Source organism: Mus musculus, chromosome 10 (assembly GCF_000001635.26).
Source record: "Mus musculus strain C57BL/6J chromosome 10, GRCm38.p6 C57BL/6J".
Taxonomy (NCBI): Eukaryota; Metazoa; Chordata; class Mammalia; order Rodentia; family Muridae; genus Mus; species Mus musculus.
The window spans coordinates 60,696,269-60,709,053 of NC_000076.6; the positions used below are offsets into that span (position 1 = coordinate 60,696,269).

At 50.2% G+C, this 12,785-nt stretch overlaps 1 protein-coding gene and 1 non-coding gene across 6 annotated transcripts in view; one reads left to right on the plus strand and one right to left on the minus strand.

Annotated features, from left to right (window-relative positions):
* Cdh23 (cadherin 23 (otocadherin)) overlaps nucleotides 1-245 on the minus strand; it is a 393,766-nt gene extending 393,521 nt beyond the window's left edge. For 3 of the 5 annotated variants that reach the window (NR_045556.1, NM_001252635.1, NM_023370.3), the window contains exon 1: nucleotides 32-222. Coding sequence is in view for 1 of the 5 variants with exons in the window: in XM_017313930.1 (XP_017169419.1) it covers nucleotides 32-53 (22 nt within the window). In the remaining 4 variants the exon portion in view is untranslated. Of the gene's footprint in view, nucleotides 1-31 lie in introns of all 5 variants that reach the window. The other 2 variants (XM_017313930.1, XM_017313928.2) reach the window with 1 other exon arrangement.
* Nucleotides 246-3,951: 3,706 nt separating this feature from the next.
* Nucleotides 3,952-4,096, plus strand: LOC115487528. The gene has a single exon (XR_003949095.1). It is a non-coding gene; the product is annotated as a small nucleolar RNA SNORA48 (small nucleolar RNA).
* Nucleotides 4,097-12,785: the final 8,689 nt, after the last annotated feature.

Consider the following 12,785-nt stretch of genomic DNA (forward strand, 5'->3'; position numbering starts at 1 on the left):
GGTGCACACACCTCTTCTGTCCCCCACTTACCTGGCCACAGCTGCTCCGGCATGTCTCCCAACCAGCCCCCAGGAGGCTAAGCACCACGGGCAGGTGCATCTCAGGCACTATGGGGCATGAGGAAATGTACTACAGGTACTGGGAAGTGGTTGGTAGGAGTCTGAGGCTAGGTAGTGAGGCTCATAGTCATCCCTCACCAACTCTCCTCTGTGAGCCAGTGTGAGGTCCATGAGGATGAGCAGGAGAGGCTGGGCGTGATGGATGAGTGAGGACACATGGACCACCATTATGAGGAAACATAGACAGGAAGAGCCAGCATCCAGGCAGACATGCCATAAGAGCCCGCCACTGTCCATGGGGATCGTCCTGACCACTCCTGGCTGGAGGTACCTGCCTTGGACAAGGACATCCCATCAAACTCTCCTAATGTTCTAGAAATAAAACACCCGCACTCTGCAGGCGAGGAAAGGGCTGCGGACCAAGAGCCTGGGGCTACAGGCTTGTAATCTCAGCCACTCAAGAGTCTGGGGCAAGAAGACCATCAAGTAACCCCAGGCACCTTAGCAAGTCTCACCTCAAAACAACAAAAAGGGTCGAGGTTGCAGCTTGCTGTTAGGCTCTGGGCTCAATCCCCAACTCTGGGGGGAAAAAAAAAACTTAATTGTATAAGCTGGCCATGGCCAAGGACCAACCAAGAAGTAACATGTGATCCCAAATCACCCTAAGGAATCTCCCCAGATCCCGCCAGCCCTTTTTCTGACAAAGCCAAGTAGCTTTGGAAGAAAGCGGGGAAGCTGCTGTCCAGAGGCATCCGGGAAACTTAGAAGATACTGCCACCTGATGAGGGTTACCCAGGGCACAAAGGCTCCCAGTCCCCAGGGGAGTCCAGATCTGCAGTGCAGAGCACCACCTAGAGGCGGATCTCAGCACAGCACCCCCCTCCAGGCTGGGTGGAGAGCGGGCAAGAACCCCACAGAAATGTGGACCAAAACCACACCCTGCTGGTGTCCCCAGTGCCACCTGTCCCTCACTCTCTTCCCAAACCACCAGGTTGCCTGATTCCAGACTCACTGGGCCTGTGTCCCTAGCCCTGTCTCTAAATATGAACTGAAAATCACCTAAGGCTTAGGAACTGAGGTGGCTCAGCTGTGTGACGCTGGGCAAGTTGCTGCCTTTATCTGAGCCTCAACTCCTCCTCTGGTTATACTGGGTAGAAGAGAGGACAGATAAGTCTGGCTTTAAACTGAAACCATAACAATTAAGGTTAATTAACCTCTGTGTGCCTCGGTTGCTCATCTGGAAAATGGGTTGATGACCCAGTTATTTACTCTCTTCCATCAACCAAAGAAGAGCTTGGCTCCTGGGAGTGCCCTGTGAATGTTCCAGATAATCCCTACAGCCCATACTCTGGCTGTGGACTCCGTACCAGCCAAGAGCCCTGGTGGGTAGGACAGTACTCTCACTGAGGCCCACGAAGTGTCTAGGGGAGGGCTCCTACCCCTCCTACCCTCTCCTCTCACCTCATACTGATGCCTTGTGGACACAGTAAGCGCAGATCTCCTCAGATCTGCAGTCTACAACCACAGAAGATGATGATAACCACCCCAATTAAACTTCTGGGGAACTAGAAACAGGTGCCCTGCGCCCCAGCTCACCCCAGGCCCAGAGAGAGGAAGCAGCAACTGCAAACTCCCCGGAGCATTAGAGGGTCAGCTGAGGCAGGGGTTCCCCTCTCCTCCCTGACAGAGACATGCAAACCAGCATGGGGACAGCCCCGGCTTCGGGCTTTATAGGTGTTGTGTTTCTCTGCGTGAGGGTCAGTTTCATCATTTGTGAAATGTGGGTGTGACCCATGGTCTCTTCCTTGGATGTAAGAAAAAGCTCCCAAATGTCCTCCATCAATGGTGGCCTGGGGGTGCAGCGCTTGCATAGCACATACAAAGCCCCAGGGTCTATCCTCAGCACCGCATAAACCTGAAATGCTGTCACGCACCTGTAATGCCTGGAGAGTGAAGGCAGAAGTGTCACCAGATCAAGGATAGCCTTGGCTAAGTAGTGAGTTTGAAGCCAGCCTGGGCTACATAAGATCCTATTCAAAAAAACAAACAGAAATCAATACCTCCCCATCTAGACTAAGTGTCCTCTTGTACCTAATATCTGTCCTTACTGGTGCACCGGGGACAGGAAGGCAGGGCTAGCTGCCGAGACTATCGGGAGGGAGGCAATGGATGTCTCTCCTCCTTTCCAACACTGGGGAGAGAACAAAGGTGGAAAGAAGGAACTTCTGCTTGCCACACACCTCAGCCTCTTGCACCTTCATTTATGCCCTAAGAACGGCCACTGGGCTTCTCTGGAGCCCTGCATGGAGTGTGTGCATCATGAGAATGTGGTGGGAGTGTCCACCCATCCTTTTAGCAATGTCAGAAGTAGGCACTGTCTTCGTTTTATAGATAAATCAAGGCTCAGAAAATCTGAAGTGGTGAAAGCTGGATTCTAACCCAGGTGTGGGCTTGTTGGTTGCTAGGAAACAATGCCCGGCCCTTTTCAGATTCAGTGGGACTTTAACCCCACCACCCCGTATGCCCATTAGCCATCACACCCCAAGTTTATAGGAGAGGAAACTGAGCTTCCAAAAGGGAAAGGAGGCTCCGGGTCCTTTTCCCTGCCTTCCTGGCGGATGCCTTGGGAGTCAAACAGATTACAGTAATCAGCTAATGCCTGCGTGGGGCTCGGAGATGAAAAACCCTCATTGAGTGTGCTAAGTATGATGATTAAATGGGAAGGTGGAATTAGCCTCACAGGGGGAGCTGGCTGCAGCCACGGGAGAGGATTAGCCACTCGCTGAGAGTTTAAGATGCAGGTGGGCAGAAGAGGGGACTGGTCCTGCTCATCTCAGAATGGGAGAGTCTGGGGACCTGGGAGCAGCGGTCGAGCCAAGTGATGACAGGCCAGCAGTCAAGGAGAGCAGAGTGGGCTCTCAGCTCCTCACCCGCTCATTCATTCATTCATTCATTCACCTCCCTAGCCTGGACTGTTGTGGACTTACTGGTTCTCAGACACTGCTAGGTCCAGGGATACAGCCAAGAGCAATGCAGAAAACTCTGGAGACACTCCCAGCTTAGTGAGGAAGACAGGCGTTCTAATCATAGATCATGAAAGTGTTGCTCATTTTTAAGTTTCCTGACAGTATGGTGAGCTTTTCGGTTTTTAAGGACAAATCCTCGAGTCGTTTCAGGGTTACAGCAAAATTGAAAGTACAGACTTCCCAATCTCTCCCACCTGCCACCCACCCCGACCCATGCTCCCGGGGTGCCCACCTATCTATGTCCGATATCAGAGTGACACATTTGCCACATCTGGCCGTGCTGTGGTGACACATAGTCGGTGGCTGACAGATCTGGCACTCTGGGTGGTATGTCTGGGTGGTATGTGTTCTGTGCGTTTGGACAAATGTATTTATGGCATGTATGTTAGCTTACACTTTACGAGGCCTTATTCTTTTTGTTTTGTTTTGTTTTGTTTTGTTTTGTTTTGTTTTTTGAGACAGGGTTTCTCTGTGTAGCCCCAGCTGTCCTGGAACTCATTTTGTAGACCAGGCTGGCCTTGAACTCAGAAATCCACCTGCCTCTGCCTCCCAAGTGCTGGGATTTAAGGCGTGCGCCACCACGCCCGGTGTAGTCTTATTCTCTTCAAAGGGCATACATAGCAAATTATTTACAGAAGGAAACAGGAGACCTCTATAGCAAGGGTTGGGGGTTCAAGGGTTAGACACACAAGAGAACATGGTTGAAGCTGGGTCACAGGTACATGAAACCTATCATAGCATCCTATTTCTCTTTTGTAAATGCTTCATTATTTCCATGGTAAAAGTTTAAAATAAAAACACACAACCTCCCACTATACACACACACATACATATGCACACATGCACACACACAGAGACACACACACACCCTTGGCAATGGGCAAAGAATCACCTTGTTGGTGGTATGGCTCTTATATCAATCAGGGGACAGAGCAGATGACAGTCCTTTGTTCATTCTACCTTGATACCTGGCTTGGTGGCCAAAATTGTCTTATGCCTAGGATGCAAAAAAATCTAATCCAATCCAACCCAATCCGGGCAGTGCAGCTTGGGAGGAGGAAGACAGACAGAGACCTGTGGATCACCACGCCACTCGAAGACCTGCCCTCCCACGCCTGGCACTGGCAGACCATAGACCTACAGGTACCACACCATGCAGGGCTGATGGAAGATGTCACCCAGGGGCCTGCCAGCCATGTGGCCAGCCTGTAGCAGGAACCACCACAATGTGCATGTTTGCGGTGGTCAGATGGAGAGAAAGAGAAATGGAGCAGCTTGCGCTTGCGCATTATGAAGAGAGACAGAACCAGAGACTCGCAGGTCGAGCAGAGTAACCTGGTGTGAGCAGCCAGCCCCTCCACCCAAGTCCACGGTCAGGTCCCAGCCCAATCTGTCTGTGAAGGCCATATCTGAATCCGGCCCAGCAGGAGTTGGTGTCAATGTCTGTAGTTCATGTTACCACTAGAAAACATGGGGATGTCTCTGGTCGGGACCACCACCAGGGACCATGCAGATGTCCAGGGGCTCTGCATAACTGGTCCCCACTCGTCACTAGATGCAGTGCTGCAGAGAACTGGCCCCATCTCTCACTGGCAGCACCACTCGGGAGAGCACCTGAGCCCTGCACCTCACCCAGGCAGCAAGATGGAGCTATCCCTGGTGGCAGGGGTGTGGGTGAGCTGGCCCGAGGGCATGAAGGTAAGAGAACCGACCTTGCCACTTGTCTGCCGTGGGGTAGCATGGATGCAAAGATGATGTCCCATCCCCACCTGACCCCCACCCCCACCCCTCACCACCTCTTGGTCAAGGGGGCGCAGGTGAGCCTCTCTCCCAAAGTTGGCGTGGGGTACGGTGGGTGACTCCCCATCGTCAGTAGCCAGGAGAGTTGACCCTGGGGTCATGAGAGCAGGGATGCCTAGCCCTGCTCCCTCACTGGCTATAGCACTCAGGAGAGCAGGCCCTCTACCCTGCCTGATAGGAAAGGCACAGGTGAGCCTGTGGAAAGAGTGGGAGAGCTGGCCCAGCCTCTCACAGGCTGCAGCACTTGGGAGAGTGAGCCTTGCAGTTTGACTGGACAGCACAGTGGAGCTGGCTCTGGAGGCGTGGGTGCTGGTGAGCTGGGCTCCGAGGGCATGCAAGGAGAAGAGCTGCCCCTGCCTCCCGCTGATGGTGGCATTGGGTGGTCTAGCCAGAGCAGTACCAGAGAGCTCGCCCTGGTGGTGCAGAGGAGGGAGAGCTGGAGGGCTGACCAGATCCAGGGTTCTGAACGGTTCCATCTCCAAATCTATATCATCTGCAAAGGGCTGGGATGCATGAAATGGCCAGCTCTGCTGATCCAAAGTGGCAGGATCTCCATGACACAGGGCAACAAGAGGATAACAGGGAGGAGTCCCAGTGAGGATCCAATATTGATGGAGTCACAGAAGCCAGAGACCTCGAACCAGAGCAGTAACTCATTGCAATGAACATTTGAGAGAAGATGTGTGGGCAGAGGGGTAGACTGTGGGACACACTGTGACATAATACAGCTTATATGTTGAGATGTCTTCTATGCTTTGTATTTGTTGTTTTTTTTTTGTGTGTGTGTGTGTGTGTGTATATGTATATATATATATATATATATATATATATATATATATATATATTTAACGGGGGAGGTTGCAAGGGCAAAAGGTGGATACAAGGGAACGGGGAGATGAGCAGGACTGGGGTGCATGATGGGAAACTCACAAAGAATCAATAAAAAGTTTAAAAACAAACAAAAACAAAACAAACAAACACAACAACAAAACCCACAAACCAAGTGTAGTAATACTTGCCTATGATCCCAGCACCCAGGGAACGAAGGTAAGAAGATTGATTGTCCCTGCATCTGTGGCCAGCCTGGGTTATAGTGTGAGACTCTGTTCCATACAGTATAACCCAAAACAATAAATAAAAAAAATAGAGGAGTTGGAGAGATGGCTCAGTATTAAGAGCACTGACTGCTCTTCCAGAGGTCCTGAGTTCAATTCCCAGCAACCACATGGTGGCTCACAACCATCTGTAATGGGATCTGATGCCCTCTTCAGGTGTGTCTGAAGACAGCTATAGTGTTCTCACATACATAAAATAAGTAATTTTTTTAATTAAATAAATAAATAATAGATTCAGGGCTGGGTACGTAGCTCAGTGGTAGAGTGCTAGCCTAACATATACCAGGCCCTGGGTTCTGTCTTCAATACTGCAAAAACAACAGAAACCAAAATAAAACCTTCACACAGAGTCAAACAAATCATTGCAGGCATGGTGTCACAGAGGGAAGGTGGTGACTGCTGGGTCCTCTTTTCACCTGGGCCAGCAGGGTCAGCTTGTGGCAAAGTGTGGCACTGGGCGCCCTAGTGACAGCTAAAGGGACTCTTTCTATCTCTTCCCTCCCCCAAGGGCAGGATGCTGGCATCCTGGAGGTAGGACCTACCTGTTGGGCAGCAGCAGCAGCTTAGGCAGAGTTCTGAAAAACCCAGGAGTGGTCCTGAGGTCCCTTTTCAGTGGGTGATAGAGGGAGGGCCCTGAATTCAAAATGGGAAACATATCCAACTCGCTACTCTAAAGTGACCAGGAAAGACAGCATTATGCTCATCCCAAGTGGCTGGAATTCAGGTTTGGAGACTCCTGCCTGGGTCTCCTATGAATGGTACCTACCCCATCTAGGGACTATTTACACTAACATGCATGCAAATGCTATAATGTAGGTAAACTTTAATAAGTAGAAAAAGACCAATTGTATTTATAAGTGAATGTTTCTGCTCCGTTGTTTTACTTACTTTTTATAAAAACAAAACCAACCACCACCACCACCACCGAAACCCAACCTGTGTACATGGGTTGACAAGAAGGCTCGGTGGGAGCTTGCCACCAAGCCTCATGATCTAAGTTTGATCCCCAGGGCCTAGATAGTGGAAGGAGAGAACTAACTCACCCAAGCTGTCTTCTGATCCATACATACATGGATCACATGCCTTCCCCAGCAAAACAAATCTTAACATTCCTGTGTATCACTAATAGAGGATCAATATCACCTGTCATAAACAGAGAGCAAGAAACCTTAGAAAGAACACTCATTCATTCCCGGTGGACAAGATCTTGAACCTGGGCTGACTCTCTTAAAAAGAACATAGGCCAGAGAGATAGGTCAGTAAGTAATTGCTTGTTGGACAAGCAAGAGGACTTGAGCTGTGCTCACCTTTAACCCCAGAACTTGAGAGACAGAGACAGGAAGATCTCTGTGAGTTCGAGACCAGCCTGGTTTGCAGAGAGATCTATGGTTCCTGCCCATGGAGGACTATGTATGGCCCTCGAGTAATGTTTCTCAACCTGTGGGTCCCAACCCCCTCTGGAGGTTGAAGTCAGATATTTACATTGCAGTTCATAACAGAAGCAAAAGTAGAGTTATGAGGGAGCAATGAAAATCATTTGATGGCTGGTGGATCGCCACAGCATGAGGAACTGTATTAAAGGGTTGCAGCATTAGGAAGGTTGAGAACCTCTGAGCTAGAGGAAAAGAAGTATTCAAGAAAGGAAGGAGCTGCGAGGTCTCTACTAATCTCTGCTAATCCTGGCTATACTCTCTAATAAGGACCAGCTATGAGTGTCTAGAAAAACAGTGAACAATGGGCAAGAAGAAACAAGAGCTGTGCCCACCTCCAAGGGAAAAGAGTTTCATTCTAGTAATGAAAAGATTTACAGAACACAGACAAGAGAACACACAGGAGCGTGGAGCCCTGGGCCCCACTGTGTAGCTCCTCCTGCCCTGACACACAGCCAGAATGCTGTTTGTTTGAACATTCTCTGGCTTCTCAGAATGTTGCTCAGTTAGAAGCATCTCCTAGGTATATGCATGGAGGTACCAACTTATTCCACCCATCCTGAGGCCTCCCCTGTGCTTGGGAGAGCCCTGCCCAGCCTGCCGATAGGGGCATAAGTGTAGGGCAGGGTCTACACAGTCTCTCCTCACAGGCTCTCAACGTTGGCAAGGGATTTAGGTGTCCCAGGTCCCTAGAACATGTTCCAGCATGGCTCCAGGCTGTTAGGTCCCTTTGGTTCTATGACTCTGTCCAGGGGATAAGATTTTTTAAAAGACTCTGAGAGCTTGTGCTAGTTTTATGTTCTCATGACTCTGATCAAATGCTTGACCAAAAAAAAAGGCAAGTTGAGGAAGTGTTGAGGTGGACTTCCGGCTTGAGGAGAAACAGTTCATCCGAGTGAGGAAAGGGTAGCAAGCCAGAATGCGATGCAATTAGTAACACTGCATCTACAGTCGGGAAACAGAAATAGAAGAGATTGCTGGTGCCCAGCTCTCTTTCTCCTTGTTATTCAGTCCCCAGCTTAGGTGCTGCCCACAGCTTAGGGGATGGTGCTGCCCACATGGGTCTTCCCCTCCCTGACAGACATGCCCAGAGGTGTGCATCCTAGTTGAGTCCAAATCCAGCGAGAGTGATGATGGAAGGGAGCCATCCAATGGCCCTGCGAGCACAACACGGGCTCGGAAAAACAAACTCAGCATCAGGTTCATGTCCCAGCATGATCAGAATTTTGGCATCCGCAAGACATTCGAGATCCTGGGCTTCAGAGTGGTCAGTGACTACTAGAGTCTCCCCAGTTCTAAGCCAGCCCTAATTCTCCCCCACATTTCCAGAGTCTGACCTTTACACAATAGGACAAAGTGGCTGACTTTTACACAATAGGACAAGATGTGAGGAATGGCAAAGAACAAAAAAAAAAAAAAAAACAGAAAAGGAAGAGTTGGGACTTTTGCCATCTCCTCACAACCACCCAGAGGCCAATCACTCAGCAGGAAGCTGGCATCAGCTGGCCTGACATGTTGGGGGGGCACCTGACCGTTCCATCCCTGGGAGCTTGGTAAGCAGAAGGTGAGCTCCAGACACCTCTTTTCAGAAAGGGGACTTTTGAAGACGCAAGGCCAGACTTCTGCATTTTTAGATCACAGGGCATCATTAGAAAATGCAGAAGGCTCAGTTTCTGTTTCAAAGAGTGCTTGCTGAGTGGCAGTGGCTCATTTCCCTCTTTGAGTCTCAGCAAAAACTCAGCAAATGTGAGAGAGAGAAAGAGAGAGAGAGAGAGAGAGAGAGAGAGAGAGAGAGAGAGAGAGAGAGAGAGAGACTGAGCCTTACCTCAGCAGCTAATGAGCCCCAGAGAGCAGGTAGGAGGTGTGACCCTCTCACTGCAGGTGGTGGCCCTGCACCCCACCTGGGTTCCAAAGATGCCTGCCAGAAGTGAAATCACAGCTCTGTATCTAGACTCGCCCCTCAGTCCTCACCCTTCTTCACCCCACCCCCGCCCCCGCCCTCCCTCAGGCCTCAGGTGAGAGGGAACAGGTGGAAAGATTTAGTGGGGGAGGAGGGAAGCCATGCATGGGGGCACACGGAGAGGCAAGATGTGGCACTTGAAATGCAGAGAGCACCCCAAGTCTGTGACTGTGTCTGCAGAAGTCTGAATGAGCTCGCAATGCACCTGCTCCTTCCGGAACCTTCCAGGCGAGCCCTCAGCCAGAACAGGAACAGATGAAGTCTTCACACCCTCTCTGGCCAGGGGCAAGCTCCTGACAACCGTCATCCATCTTTCAGAGCGTGGTGGTCCTCTTACAGGTTGCACTGGTGACATCTGGAGACTTGTCATCACTCCTGGGCTATGAAATGGGGTGGATCAAGCCCTCTGCGTCCTAGCAAGTGCTTCTGAAGGGTCTGATGAAACCTGCTGTGGCAGAACTGGTCCCAGAGGCCTTCAACCTCGGCTGCCTCTGCTGCATACAGCTGCATGCCTCGGTCTCTACTTCGGGTCCTCTGACATGTCCATGCTAACTAATGCCTGTTCTGGGTGTGACTCCATGGTTGACCGTTCCTCTGTTTTCTCAGACACCAAACAGTGACTTCAAACCGGCCATGGGACGATACCACAAGGGCACCTATCAGGCCTTTTCAGATGCACAGCTTCTGCCCTGTGCCAGAGCCACTTGCCAGAGCCACTTCCTGAATTGTGCGGGATGTGACTGGCTTAGTGTATGACCAGAAATGAAACTTTGGGTAGATTTGCTTCACCCTCTAGCTTCCCTATGGGGCATCCTCCTATCCCTGAGAGCAGAGAGCAGACTTGCTCTCTCATGATGTCACCTGCCAGCCAAGGCTCTAGACCTGGGTCACCATCTTGTCTCCTTTGTTCCTCTTTATGGTACCAGCACCGGGGAGAACAAGTAATCCTCTAGCCAGGGGTGACCAGCTAGTTCTGCATGGATTGGTTCAATCTTCACAAGAAGTCATGGCGACAGGCCCACAAGGAACCAGACCTACAGAGGCTTGTCCAAGGAAGGTCACTGACCAACTGGAAGGAGTCAGGTTCAAAAAGTCTTTTGTTCTTTTAACTGAGGTTTTTATTTTGTTTCATGTGCATTAGTGTTTTGCCTGCATGTGTGTCTGCGTAAGGATGTTAGATCCTCTGGAACTGAAGTTCCAGACCATTGCGAGCTGCCATGTGGGTGCTGGGAATTGAACAATGAATGCTCTTAACTGCTGAGCCATCGCTCCAGCCTCCCAGAAGTCATTCTTGAGCAGAGCCCCATCTAGCATAGGTTGATCTAGTTGGAGCCTAAGTTGGAACACGGACAACACTCTCTGTTTCTGACTCTGATGATCTGGACCCAGCCCTGACTCCTCCTATCCCCAAGGGAGGCAAACACACTGCAGTCCATGACCACAGGGATTTGGTGAATTCCTGATCCCACCCAGAAACCCCAGATTAAGACCTGGATATGGGTCTTAGAATAAGGCAGGAAGACCGTGTGAAGCCCAGGGCTCTAGAATGTTCTGCCCCAGCGGCATGCTTTCTCCAGCAAGAGTGTTCCTCCTAAACATTCCCAAACAGTAACACCAAATGGGGACCAAGTAATTTAAATATCTGAACCTATGGGGGACACTGTCACTCAAGATACCATATTGTTTTGTTTTGTTTGAGACAGAGTTTCTCTGTGTAGCCCTGGATGTCCTGGATTCTGTAGACTTAGCTGACCTAGATCTCACAGAGAGATGCTGCCTCTGCCTCCCAAGTGCTGGGATTAAAGGGGTGTGCCACTGCTGCCCAGCCAAACCACTACATTCTATTCCCTGGGCCTCATAGGCTTCATAACCTGAAATCATCCTCCCTGTTCAGCAGGCTGCTCCCACCTCAGCCACGAGTTTTAACGGAAGGACTTTTGGGATATCCATCACTACATCGATATCACACAAGGATTCTCTAATATTCAGGCCTTTTAGAACACAGTTCCCCATGAACCCTCACCAGAATCACGTTTAAAGGTGTTTGTGGCAATAGAGTACTTTTCTACCATGTCCCACAAAACTCTCATTGCTCCATTCCTGTTCCTGTGTATGTGTGTATATGTGTGTTCATGTGTCTGTGTACTGTGAGCATGTGCACACAAGAAACAGAGGGCCACCTCTAGATCTTTCTCAGATACCATCCACTGTCCTTTTTGAGGGACAGAGTCCCTCACTGGCCTGGGACTTGCACGTAGGTTAGGCCTGTGAACCCTAGGAAACCTGCCTGTTTCCTAGGCAGCTCCATGCTGGGATTACAAATATGCCAGGGGGAGGCTTGGGGTATCGAACTTGGGTCCTTGTACTTGCAAGGCGAGCACTTTGCCGACTGTGCTACATCCCAGCAACACAGATCTCGAAATAAAAGTGCACTGTTCTGCGGCACCTCGATTCCAGTGCCGATTTCTGTCTCTGCATACTCATGTAAACAAACAAACATTAAAGGAAGCCATGTCCTGGGCTTAGAGGCTTCCGAACAATAGAAAGATATGCCTTACAGTTCCGGAGACCAGGAAGTCTGACACCAAGACGACAGAGGCTTAATCCTGGCATCTGCTCTCCACTTCACTAATGACCGTCCTCTTAGTTCTCACTGGAAGGGATGGGAGCACTCTCGGACTTCTTTCATAAGGCCACTGACCCCACTCCTGAGGACCAGACGGTTATTGTGAGGTCACCTTTGAGAGCCCTGACCTCCTAATGCCATTGGCTATGGAGTTAAGGTTTCTTTCCATACATGAGTAGAAGGACATTCAGTCTAGTGTAGCAGGGGCTATTCTGATGCATTCTACACATGTCCATCATCTTGCAATGGGCGGTGCTACAACCACATTGACAAACTGAGAACCGGGTGGAGGACACTGAGCTGGCCTGCCGTCACAGTCACACAGCCAGGAAGAGGAGGGGCTGCACATCCACGTCCACACCAGTGGGCTGGATGGTGGCTCAAGCTCTTGTCCTAAGGATGGCACCTGCGTTTTAGTTTGTTCCATTTGTTTTATATTTTTTTAAAGATTTATTTATTTTTTATTATATGTAAGTAGCTGTCTTCAGACACTCCAGAAGAGGGAGTCAGATCTCATTATGGATGGTTGTGAGCCACCATGTGGTTGCTGGGATTTGAACTTTGGACCTCCGGAAGAGCAGTCAGGTGCTCTTACCCACTGAGCCATCTCACCAGCCCCATTTGTTTTATATTTATCTGTGCTCGTGGTGGGGGCAACCCTTTCTCTAGCTTAGCCTTTAACTACCCAAGCGAGGAGGCTGGTCTAAGGGTCAGAGTATGTAGCAAGTCAGCTCCCGTGCCTTCCCTTTCCATCCCCAGCTCTCCTGA